Raw genomic sequence first — 13,609 nt, 5'->3', positions numbered from 1 at the left:
TAAGGGGTGACGTGATTATATATTACCTACATGTGGAATAAATATTTAATAATGGGCTCTTCAATCTAGCAGAGAAAAATGTAACACAATCCAATGGTTGGAAGCTGAAACTAAACTAGAAATAAGGTGTGAATTTTTAACAGTGAGACCAATTGACCAGTGGAACAATTTACCAAGAGCCACGTTGGATTTTCCCTCATTGACAATTTTTAGATATGTTTTTCTAAAAGATATGCCCTATGAATTATTCTGGGGAAGTTCTATGGCTTGTGCTATACAGGAGATCAGACTAGATGATCACAATGGTCCCCTTCTGGCCTCAGGATCTATGAATCTATTAAAATAGAAAACAGAAAATGTATTTAGTCTTTTCAGCCATAGTTCTCTTCTGGGATTTCCTTTGTATTCCTCAGAGGAATGGAGAGTGGGGCTTATCTCCCTATGATGGGCAATGGGGTGTGACTCACAACTTTTGCAGTTCCCCAAGGGATACAGGACTAACCATATGCTTAAGTCCCAAAAGAAGAGTATTAGGGGAAGCACTGGTATGGAGATGATGGATTTTTCTTTCTGTGCAGGGCTGGAGAGATCTGCATGTGGAGGATCACTTCTGCATGCTAATCCTCAGAATACAATCTGTTCCCTAGTTAGGAAATTCAAAGCAATGTACTTTTGAATGCATCTTAACAGCAGGCTGATTTTCAACTGAATTATAACCACTTTTGAAAAAACCTTTATTGCAAAAACATTTTCCATACTAATTTTTATATAAGGGACCTATATCTATCGCCAGTGAGTTATTCCCACACATCTCTATGTCCCCAGTAATTTGTCACATCCCTACTTCGTATGCACACCCTGGAAGCCATAGCTGATGCATACTCTTGAAATATAGTTGTGGCTGAGGTTAAGTGGTAAACAGGAAACACAGGGCTTCATGAAGAAAATAAATGCAGTCATCACTAATATTTGGAGTGTTTTGCACTTTTCCCATACAAATTATATCTGCATGTAAGAGAGAGGTTATCTTTTTGTGAGCAACACACTTTTTGCATCTAAACACCAGGGAGAAATGCTAATAAACATAAATTTTGTAGCACAGTTTTTCAACTGCTTTCTGACTGAACATTTGTACTCTACCGATGAGGGATATTAACGCAGCCGTCACAAAAATTAGAATCTATTGTGTAGGCCCACCACATATGTTAACATCTAATATAACCTTGAATCACTATTTCCTTTTAAGAAACCTTTTAGAGAATAGCTTGATTTGACAATAGGCTTCACGTGTTAAGAATTTTAAACTACTATTTGGACTGACATTTTCTCTGGGTGGATGATATGTGTTTCCAAGCATAAAAGCCAAGGCTTCAGGATAAACAGCTTCAGCTACTGGGTTTCTGGTGTTAACAGCATGAAGCTTACTACACTATTACTGTTGTTAGTAAAAAAAACATTAACCATAACAATACTTAGCACTTTTATAGTGCTTTACATTTTAAAAAGCAATGTGAAAACAATTAATTCTTCCTCACAGCACTTACTGTGATATACCCTCTTTTTATCCTAATTTTAAAACTTGGAAGAGAAAACTAAGACCCAGAATGTGTCTTTCCATTGACTCTAAAGGGACCTGGCCCCTCACAATCAGCCCAGTTTGTGTGGTGGTGCCACAGCATTTGCCAGCCCATGGGCAGCTCTCCTTTGTTAGGAAAGTTGCCATTGGTCAATCTAGTGTTTCTTTTAAGCACTGAGATTGACTAGTGAGTGTGGAGGGAGGGGGAAGAACAGGGGCTGTTCACAAAAGGTGGTGCCAGGCAGAAGGCATCTTCCTGCTTTGCCCTCTATGCCACTACACAGTCCTACCCTCTCCCCATTTTTCCTTGGGAGCTATTGGTTTCCTGGGGAATCTGTTTCTTGTTGCTCACTCTGTGTGATTTTATGCTGTACATGAGGTTAGGGCAGAATATTGCAGTCACTGCACTTGAGCAGCCCTGATGGTGTCCTCATGTAGCGGACAGCATGGGGTTACGGACATGGCTAGGCCTTAGAACAGCTGCAGGCCTTGATAAGCCCCGGCTACATTAGGATGCTATGGATTGGAGTACCGAAAGAGGGGGAAAAGCGGTGCTAATATGGGGAGGCTATTGACTTCTGCTCACCTTTCTTCACTTCTGCCAGGACAGGTGGCCATCAGGAGATATGCTGTGTAAGTTAAAAGTTAGCCACAATTTTATTTACTTGTCCAAAATACTATATTGTCTCTGTCCATACTGGCCCTCTGCTATTCTCAGTGGAAACTGGATCAGGCCTTAGGTGACTTGCATAAGGTTGGTTAGCAAGTACAAGATGGTGGCAGAGCCAGGATTAGAACAGTGGAGGTCCTGGGTACCACTAATATGCTCACCCCACTAGGTGAAACTACCTTTCCACCATGCATTCTATAGCCATACGGTTCAATGACTTGGAACACTTTGAAATACATAGTACTTTTACTCCAATGGTGAGTAAATCTCATGTTGTAAATTGGGTTTGTTTACTACTATATGTCCATTAAAACCCCACAACTTCTGGTTCTTCTTCATACCCCTGCTTAACAACAACCACCTGAATTTAACATAGCTGTTTTTACCAGAATGCTGTTGCACAGAAGTCTAACACAGAAATTAACTTTACATAGGACGTGTTGGGAGTAATGATGTTTTTTGAATTCAGCTGTCACAATTAAATCTGGCTTGTGATTATCGGGTGTGTGGAAGGGACAGAAGAACCTAGTTAACTACACAATTAAAATAGCTTGAAACAATATGAAATTTTATTTTATTTTGTTGGAGTTGGGGAGTAGGGAGAGGATTGGCAGTTTTCTACCTGAGTCAGCTATGTCAAAGAGTTTTAAAATTATAAATATATATTATTCCATAAGCTAATGGAAAAATGCTGTTAAAAATGACCAAAACTAATATTGCTAATTGATTTGCATTCAGAATAGCTCTCATCACTTCAACAGAGATCAGTCTGTACCAAACAATCATTAGATTTGACTGTATTTAGTCATTCAGTTCCAATCCCCCACCAGTCAACCCCATGGCACAAAGAATGATTTCATTATCTTTAAACTTTTCCAATCATCAGCTAGTTTAATCCACTGTAGTGCTGGTGATGCCTCAGTCTCCCTTGAGATTTTTGTTTCTATCTTACTGTTATTAATAGTCCTAAATATGTTCCTATTATCTAGTCAAAGTTTCCCCTTTTGTACTTCCTAGGTTCTGTGCCGTTGATTGGGCCCAAATTGTGAAATGTTTTAATTTTTTTTGATGGTGAGCCACTGTTGCTTCCATTGACTTCATTTGGGGTTGCAGGAGCTCAGCATCCCTGAAAAAGCAGATCAAAGATGTTTACAGTTGGACACACAAAACGGAAGCATGCATAACTAGAGGCCACTTTTCAAAATTTGTTTCTTGACCTCTCCACAAAACCCACCTGTAAAAGAGTGACAGAACTTCTAAACTGAACCTCATATGGGTTTCTCAGCCTAAGCACTTCACAATTCTGAGATGGAAGGTGTTACCATAAATAAAGTGTTAATGACTACAGTAGCTTACTTAAGAATGATTATACTAATAAACATGTTACTTTAGGTATGTAAATCATTCTCTGTCCACATTTTAATAAGTAAAATGCATGTGAATTCTTAACGATGCCCCTTTAATGTTACTTTAATATTACCTTATTTAGATAGTGCAGACAAAGTCAATTTATACATAGGTAACTTTATGGGAAATAATCCGTGTACCTTGCACTGTTGACCATTAACTATTATATTATCATATATTTTACGCACACAATACAGAGAAGTTTAAATTTTAGCAATGAATTTTAGGGACATCAGAAATAAATGCATGTGGGAATGCACACAACCCTTTTGTAATCTGTAGTCAGATGGAGATCTGCACTGTATAATAGAGTTTATTTTTATCCAGCTTCCTTAACAGTCAGAAACATCACACACTCTGAAAGGCTAAAGAGAAAAAGAAAGATTTAAAGAGAAGCAACTTGCTTTGTTACAGAAAGAGGAGAAAGTTCAAGATAGATGGAGCAGAACAACTGAAAAAGGGCTTGAATCAAGGCAGGGATCCAGTCAGTCTTGTGAAATAGCACAGTTTAAGTAGGGTTGCTGAGCATGATGCTTTGGATTCACAGTCCAATGAGAATCAGTAAACTGAGGAGAATGGGTGTTGTAGGCCGGGGGAACATCAAGAATATCAGGTAACATTTTCAAAAGCACCTAAGTGGTTTAGGAGCCTAAGTCCCATCAACTTTCAGTAGGAGTCAGCATCTAAGCCACTTATGTGCTTTTGACATTTTTCCCCACTGTATTTATTGTATGGAATAAAGCAATGAACAGTGGGCTCTGAAGACTTCTGTTTCATGAGAACTTTTAGGAGCTTTTCTATGAATGGTTATCATGGCTCTGCTGGTCTTACTTATTCTGTGAGCATCTCTCTCACTTGAGAAACTTCTGGTTGATAACAGAAGTAACTAAAAGTCCATGAAGAGCTTTGAAAATCATAAGGACAATTTAAATTGAATTGTGAGATGGCTAGAATTTGAGGAACCATGGGGTTGATATGGTCTCACATCCAGCTGCAGCTGAATCATCTGGCTATAGAATTCTGCACTCTGTAAACTTTAGTGCATGAGGACTTAAGGAACAGGAAAAGATTTATGGAAAACTGATTGCAATAGTCAAGTCAGGGTTAGGAAACATCTCGAGATGGAAATATGCTGATGTACAGACAAAAGAAAGATGAGAAAAAAAGAACATTCTGAATCAAGAATAAAGGGATGATACTATCATCATTTTACTATAAGGAAACTGAGCCATGGAAAAATAAAAGTCTGTCCTTAAGTTGCAGAGGAAGTTTATAGCGGATCTGGGAACAGAAATCAAGTCTCCTGTCTTCTGGCTCTGCATCCTAGTAAACTCTATAGTGACATTTGGATTTTAAATGCCATCTTATTGAATACATTACTTACTTTTGGAAACTACACAGGGGTTTCTTGTGGAATATGGGATACTTATATTTTGATTTCTTAAAGATCTAAATTTTAGTTACAATGTACTGAAACCTTTTAGGAATAAAAACGTGACAAACATGTCTATATATAAAGTAGCCTGCAAAGTCAACTGAGAATTACTGAGTTTGTCAAAGTCAGCAAGCTGCTCAGAAATAATATATGCAAGGATAGCATATTTAAGACTTACATGAAAAGGTTACTGTTGTTTATAGCTGTTCTGGATGGTTTACTAAATCACAGTTTTTTTGGATAATCCTCACTACAGATCTGCACTCCAGATTTGGTGGTGTTTCTGGCCTGTTCCAATCAGCGGCTGAAAGAAAGGTTATTGAAACGTGCTGAACAGCAAGGGAGACCTGATGATAACCTCAAAGCCACTCAAAGACGACTAATTAATTTCAAGCAGAATGCTGTTCCACTGGTCAAATATTTCCAGGAAAAGGGGCTAATCATCACAGTAAGTCATTTAGCTATCAATATATGCACCTGATAAACGAATGTATGGCAGTAGTTGAACTCAAGAGCTTATACCTGGTACTCTGCATTCTCTTTGCTTTATAATAGTGCTTTATAATAGTGAGTCTGAGTCAAATTCTGCTCTGATTATTAGAGTGAGCATGCTAAAATTAGGGCAGAAATTGTTCTTAGGGCCTTGAATTTCATCCAAGGAAACAAAAAATTATAAAGCTTTAATTACTGTTTCACGGTTACAGTGTTATGTGTTGTGAACACCTTTGGGATTCTTTGTCTTGAAAATATCAGAGAAATGATATTTGATTCCATTGATTGTGGATTACTCAGCTGGAGTAAACCAGCATAGATCTTCTGAATTCAATGAGCAATATTAATTTACACCAGTAGAAGATTTGGCCATTAAAGTGTAAGCTCTTCAGACAAGTCACATCCTGTTTATAATGTACCACATAAATTTATGGTGTTATATAAATGATAATTTTTAAAACTTTGGAGGCCAGGAAGGTCTGGCATAAATTGGTACTTTTTGCAAATCAGTATGAATAGTGATCTCTGCAATATGCTGGAAAAGAGAATCCATCTTTGCACGCTAAACAAGTTACGTAAGTGCAGCCAGAAGGTTTAATTAGTGCAAGCAGGGTTATAAAGTACTGCAAACTTATTTCAAGCTTATCACCTGCATCACCACAAGTAAGATTATGACAGCTTTAACAAGGGGATGATTAATTTATTTTTTGCTTGGTGAAATGTCAGTAGATCTAACAGAGGAATTGAATAACAATGCAGATCTTGAGTATGAAAACAGATGAGCTTTAAGATGAATAACTCTAGTCACTATAAAAGGATACTGTGACAGTGCAGGACTCACCACTGCAGCTCCTCCTGCTGGTCGTCTCAGGGAATTAGCTCTTTCCAGCACAGAGCGCCCTCTGCAGGCCGGTGTCCCACTGCCACCAGCCCCCTTGTCCTTCCCAGGACCCGGTACCCCTTGTCTTTGTTAATCAGATTAAAAAATGTCAAAAATGTCCTTAAATTGCAAACTAGACATGGTATGACAAGGATAGTCAATTATTTTTTGTCAAGGACCAAAAAATTTGGACCAAGTTATAGTCAAGGTTCAGACTCCAGAGAATACAATAAAACAACAACAATAATGATAAGTAAATAAAAAGATGGGATTAAAAATAAAAAGATGTATTGGAGACCACTTTTTATTTCAGAAGATGGAGAAAGCTACTAGGGGAGAAGCTGTTCTAGATTTGATTTTGACAGATAGGGAGGAACTGGTTGAGAATTTGAAAGTGGAAGGCCACTTGTGTGAAAGTGATCATGAAATGGTAGAGTTCACGATTCTAAGGCATGGTAGGAGGGAAAACAGCACAATAAAGATAATGGATTTCAAAAAGGCAGTCTTTAGCAAACTCAGGGAGTTGGTATATAAGATCACATGGGAAGCAACTCTAAGGGGAAAACAGTTCAAGAAAGTTGAGAGTTTTTCAAAGAGACATTATTATGAGCACAAGAGCAAACAATCCCACTGTGTAAGAAAGATAGGAAGTATGGCAAGAGACTACCCTGTCTTAACCAGGAGATCTTCAATGGATCTGAAACTCAAAAGAGTCCTACAAAAAGTGGAAACTAGGTCAAATTACAAAGAATGAATATAAACAAATAATACAAGTATGTAGAAAAATTAGAAAAGAACAAGGCACAAAACAAAATTAAATGAGCTAGAGACATAAAGGGTAACAAGAAAACATTCTACAAAAACATTAAAAACAAGAGGAAGACCAAGGACAGGGTAGGCCCATTCCTCAATGAGGGGAGAAAAACAATAACAGAAAATATGGAAATGGCAGAAGTGCTAAATGACTTTTTTCTTTCAGTTTTCATCAAAAGGTTAGTAGCAACTGGACATCAAACATCTTGAATGCCAGTGAAAATTAGGTAGATCAGAGGTTTAAATAGAGAAAGAACAAGCTAAAAAAAGGACAACGTGGGGAATCACAGACCAGTCAGCTTAACTTCTGTACCTGTAAAGATAATGGAACAAATAATTAAGCAGTTTGCAAATACCTAAAATATAATAAGGTGATAAGTTACAGTCAGCATGGATTTGTCAAAAACAAATCATGTCAAACCAACCTAATAGCTTTCTTTGATGGAGTAATAAGCCCTGTGGATAGTGGGGGAAGTGGTATATCTTGTAGTAAGGTTTGTGATACTGTCTCACATGACCTTCTCATAAACTAGGGAAATGCAGCCTAGATGGAGTGACTATAAGGTGGGTGCATAACTGGTTGGAAAACCATCCCCAGAGAGTAGTTATCAGTGGTTCACCGTCAAGCTGGAAGGGCATATCAAGTGAGGTCCTGGAGGAATCAGTTCTGGATCCGGTTCTGTTCAATATCTTCATGAATGATTTAAATAATGGCATAGAGAGTACACTTATAAAGTTTGTGGATGATACCAAGCTGGGAAGGATTGCAAGTGCTTTGGAGGATAGGATCAAAATTCAAATTGATCCGGACAAACTGGAGAAATGGTCTGAAGTAAATAGGATGAAATTCAATAAGGACAAATGCAAAGTATCCACTTAGGAAGAAACAATCAATTGCACACATACAAAATGGGAAATGACTGCCTAGAAAGGAGTACTGCAGAAGGGATCTGGGGGTCATAGTGGATCACAAGCTAAATATGAGTCAACAGTGTAACACTGTTTAAAAAAAGAGCAAACTTCATTCTGGGATGTATTAGCAGGAATGTTCTAAGCAAGACACAAGAAGTAATTCTTCTGCTCTACTCCAAACTGATTAGGCCTCAACTGGAGTATGATGTCCAGTTCTGGATGCCACATTTCAGGAAAGATGTTGACAAATTAGAGAACGTCCAGAGAAGAGCAACAAAAATGATGAAAGGTCTGTTTAGTCTGAAAAAAGAGAAGATTGAGAGGGGACATCATAACAGCTGTGTTGAGCCACGGCGGACCATCCACCTGCCCGTGATATGGCATGCCGCGGGGGGCCCTCTGCCAGTCGCCGGTCCCACAGCTCCAGCGGACCCTCCGCAGGCATAGCGCCGGCTGCCTGCCTGCCGCCCTCCCGGCGACCGGCAGAGCGCCCCCGCAGCATGCCGCCCCAAGCACGTGTTTGGCGTGCTGGGGCCTGGAGCCGCCCCTGATGTGGAGGGCCCGCCGAGAGCAGCCCCCTTCCCAGAGCAGGTGAAGAGTCTGTGGCTGCCCACACAGCTCTTATCACGGCTGGGCTGCGGCTCCGAGACCCCACCCCTAGGCCAGAGCCTGGTCGGGGAGAGCCATGTGGTGAGCTGGTGTGGAGTGGTGGACTCTCCACCTGCCCTGGTCTGGGTGGGGAGCTTGGGGGACAGGGACACTGGCTGGGGGCTTCTCTCAGCCCCTCCCACACCATGGGCAGATGTAGGGTCCACGTGGCTCCCATAACTGCCCGGGCTCCTCAGCTGGGCTCCATGGTGGCCTGGACGGGGGAATGGGGCCTTGAGGAGAAGAGAAGGGAAAGGGGATGGGGTCCACCTCGGCAAAAAGTGGGAAGGCTATGGCCCCCTCTGATCCCCCATTTCCAGCACCACTGGATAACAGTTTTCAAGTACATAAAAGGTTGTTACAAGGCGGAGGGAGAAAAATTCCTCTCAACCTCTGAGGATAGGACAAGAAGCAATGGGCTTAGATTGCAGCAAGGGCAGTTTAGGTTGGACATTAGGAAAAACTTTCTGTCAGGGTGGTTAAGCACTGGAATAAATTGCCTAGGGAGGTTGTGGAATCTCCGTCATTGTCTAACCTGCTCTTAAAAATCTCCAAACACCTGTCAGGAGTGGTCTAGATAATACTTAGTCCTGCCATGAGTGCAGGGAACTGGATTAGATGACCTCTCAAGATCACTTCCATTCCTATGATTCTGTGATTTCGGGGTCCATTCAAAAGTATCTGGTGCTCCCTTGCCCGCAGACCACCCATTGACTACTCCTGTGGTATGATATTACCACTAATAATGCACTTCCAAGATTTTGTATCTTTCATTCTGTCATTTGAAAAGTCAGTGGGATTATTTTAGTTTTCCCTTTTAGAATTTCTGTTATAAATAATTTTATATTGACCCATCACTACTCATTGCTTGTCCAATATAGCAAATTTTAGATAGGATGAGACCATCCAAGGTTGTCCTTTCATTGATCTATAGTGCTCACAAATTGCCTGTAAAAATATTTGAAGATCCAAATCATGTACCTAACTTGTTATTAAAGTTATATATATTATTTCCTCTCCATGAATGAAGTTCATTTATGATGTAGAGGGGCTTGCTGGGTCCACTATAGGCATGAGGCCACTGGTTAAAAGACAGAGAACAAAGGGTAGGAATTAATGGTAAATTCTCAGAATGGAGAGGGGTAACTAGTGGTGTTCCCCAAGGATCAGTCCTAGGACCAATCCTATTCAATTTATTCATAAATTATCTGGAGAAAGGGGTAAACAGTGAGGTGGCAAAGTTTGCAGATGATACTAAACTACTCAAGATAGTTAAGACCAAAGCAGATTGTGAAGAACTTCAAAAAGATCTCACAAAACTAAGTGATTGGGCAACAAAATGGCAAATGAAATTTAATGTGGATAAATGTAAAGTAATGCACATTGGAAAAAATAACCCCAACTATACATACAATATGATGGGGACTCATTTAGCTACAACGAGTCAGGAAAAAGATCTTGGAGTCATCGTGGATAGTTCTCTGAAGATGTCCACGCAGTGTGCAGAGGGGGTCAAAAAAGCAAATAGGATGTTAGGAATCATTAAAAAGGGGATAGAGAATAAGACTGAAAATATATTATTGCCCTTATATAAATCCATGGTACGCCCACATCTCGAATACTGTGTACAGATGAGGTCTCCTCACCTCAAAAAAGATATTCTAGCACTAGAAAAGGTTCAGAAAAGGGCAACTAAAATGATTAGGGGTTTGGAGAGGGTCCCATACGAGGAAAGATTAAAGAGGCGAGGACTCTTCAGCTTGGAAAAGAGAAGACTAAGGGGGGATATGATAGAGGTATATAAAATCATGAGTGATATTGAGAAAGTGGATAAGGAAAAGTTATTTACTTATTCCCATAATACAAGAACTAGGGGTCACCAAATGAAATTAATAGGCAGCAGGTTTAAAACAAATAAAAGGAAGTTCTTCTTCACGCAGTGCACAGTCAACTTGTGGAACTCCTTACCTGAGGATGTTGTGAAGGCTAGGACTATAACAATGTTTAAAAGGGGACTGGATAAATTCATGGTGGCTAAGTCCATAAATGGCTATTAGCCAGGATGGGTAAGAATGGTGTCCCTAGCCTCTGTTCGTCAGAGGATGGAGATGGATGGCAGGAGAGAGATCACTTGATCATTGCCTGTTAGGTTCACTCCCTCTGGGGCACCTGGCATTGGCCACTGTCGGTAGACAGATACTGGGCTAGATGGACCTTTGGTCTGACCCATTCTTATGTTCTTAGCTTCAGTTTCCCTTGAACTCTGGGTAGATTCTCCCTCCATCCAAACCAAAACTCCATCCTCAAAGGGACTGCACTGGAATCCCGTGGCTTGATCACATATTTAAAGGGGGTGAATTTCACTAATCACCTCTGCTTATTGCTCTATGCATAAGCTTGGTATAGGAGGGTTGAATTTTACCTTAATTGAATAAAAAGTTTCTCCAGTGCCTATATTATTTTGGTTATGCTGTACTGCACTCTTTACTACTTAGTTCAAGCTTTACACACATCCCACTAGTTCCTTATATTACTAATTTCCAGATTCTAAGAGGAAAGATACTATGATGCTGCAAGGTGTTATCACACAGTGCTAGAAAATTGTCCTATGGTTTATCTATAGTAGTTATTGTTGTGCTGCCCAGTATTTTGTTTGTTTTTATTCTTCTTGCTGGTAAAGTTTGAGAGTAGCTTTCCCAGTTAATAAGCCCAGGGCATTCTTGTGTTTTGATAATAGATTACCAATGAATATATATCCCTATTTCTTGTTTTTTACCTCCAGACATATTCCATTATGTTTTTTCTATATTAATTTGCACGAGCTCCTTAAAGGTACATCGTTGAAGTGGTGCAGCACAGACATGTTGCCCATGAGACCGAGGAGCACTAAATTGGCTTCTAGAGCCATGGAAGTTGGTGGTTTTCCCATAGGATGGGTGGTGGTGAGATGCAAGTAATCATATCAGACACGGGGGGTCCACAGCTGTCACCCTGCAGACACCTGGTCAGCCACACTCCTCCCCAGACCCACAACCAGCTGATGGCTGGACCTTGTACTCGGTGACCCATAATGAGATGGAGTGGTGGTGTGAAAGCACACAAGGGAATTCACATTAACTTGCCATAAGTAATAGTGCAGTCAGGGGCGGCTCTAGGTATTTTGCCGCCCCAAGCACGGCAGGCAGGCTGCCTTCAGCAGCTTGCCTGCGGGAGGTCCCCGGTCCCGCAGATTCGGCGGCACGCCTGCGGGAGGTCCGCCGAAGCCGCGGGACCAGCGGACCCTCCGCAGGCATGCCACCGAAGACAGCCTGCCTGCCGCCCTCGCAGCGACCGGCAGAGCTCCCCCCGTGGCTTGCCGCCCCAAGCACGCGCTTGGTGTGCTGGTGCCTGGAGCCGCCCCTGAGTGCAGTTTCTCCTGCAGTTCCCATGGGGTTGCTGCTTTGCATCTCCCCTTTTCCCAAGCAGACATTAGCTGGCTCTCTCATCCACACCATGATCTTTTCTGCAGTTTTGTCCCCCTAAATATCACATAGGAGGGAGCCAGAGAGCACAGGGGCCCAGGAAAATGAGCTGACATGAACATTTTAGAAATTATTGTCCCAAGTTTCAAGTACGGAGTTCTTATTTGTGGGTAGATTCATGCTGACTATCCTTAATAGAGCTTTCCAAATATTCCCCCCTTTCTCACATAATTTGCCTTTTCTTTTACTACTGTTGAAGTCCAACATACTGATTTTATGTTTACTGATTATTTAATTTAATAATTTAAATCTTTTCTTACCACAGATATTGCAATCGATTTTCTCCAGTCTCTCAATTCTTTATCACTACTTTTTCCAAACAGTGTTTAAACATAAATATATCTGCTTAATGTTGGAATATGTAAGGGTTAAGTAAAGACATGGAAAACCGCTGGTGTGCTGGCATAGTGTCAGGAAGTAGGCACAGGCACACACTATTCCTTCCCTTGATAAAGTGTTAACAAGGATAAAGGGGGGGGAAAGGGGTAAGAATTGGTAAGTGTTGCAGCTGCATAAGAAATATGGGGATCTAAAGGATACCTTTTGGCTAAAGAAGTGTTATCTCCTCCTCCCTTCCTTTCCCAGCTACATAAGCATGCCCTGGGTCATGGCCCCTTCCTCCCTCCCCTGAGAACTGCAGATTAAGGGAACTTGTAGCAACAAATTACTGCAAAGAAATGTATTTTCAAGGTAAAAATGTGTGTATAATATGTGTAATGCTGTAATCAGTCAAGAGGGGTGGGTATGATTGTAGTATGGGAGTTTCTATTAATAAGGATTTTTGGGGTGTTGTATCAGATGTAGGTGTTTACATACTAACTCAAATAAAAAGAGTATGCTGTAACTAATCCAGTGCTTACTCAACAATTGGGTCAAGGGGAACAAATATCACAATAAAGAAGCCCGTATTCAAATCCACCTCTGGGTCAACATGCTCTTTTTCTTCTAACTCTTAAGTTTTCCTTGACTCTTTTGTGCCTTCCTCCAAATTCTGACATAGATGACCATTTTTAATGAGTCTTAACAGTCCTCTTACATCCTAGTTCCCCTATAACCTGCTAAGATTCTGATTTCACATGATATTTCTTCTATCCACTGGGAAATCTGTCTCTCTTTGGGCCAACTTACCATTATCCTTCATTGTATAAACACTAAGGCAAATAATTGATTCTTTTTTTCAAAAAAAATTAATGCCTCCCTCTTTTCCATCAGTTGCCTCTGCTGCTGCTTGGAGATCCTGCTATATTTCTCACTG

General features: G+C 40.6%; 1 protein-coding gene across 2 annotated transcripts in view; it reads left to right on the top strand.

Moving 5' to 3' along the window:
- Window positions 1-13,609, top strand: part of AK5 (adenylate kinase 5) — a 132,919-nt gene that overhangs the window by 22,444 nt on the left and 96,866 nt on the right. For both annotated transcript variants that reach the window (XR_005583957.1, XM_039486021.1), the window contains exon 6: window positions 5,345-5,536. Coding sequence is in view for 1 of the 2 variants with exons in the window: in XM_039486021.1 (XP_039341955.1) it covers window positions 5,345-5,536 (192 nt within the window). In the remaining variant the exon portion in view is untranslated. The remainder of the gene's footprint in view (window positions 1-5,344; window positions 5,537-13,609) is intronic.

This window comes from Mauremys reevesii, linkage group 8, assembly GCF_016161935.1.
Source record: "Mauremys reevesii isolate NIE-2019 linkage group 8, ASM1616193v1, whole genome shotgun sequence".
NCBI classification, from domain to species: Eukaryota; Metazoa; Chordata; order Testudines; family Geoemydidae; genus Mauremys; species Mauremys reevesii.
The sequence above is the reverse complement of the archived record's forward strand: the minus strand, read 5'-3'. Positions and strand labels throughout refer to the sequence as shown.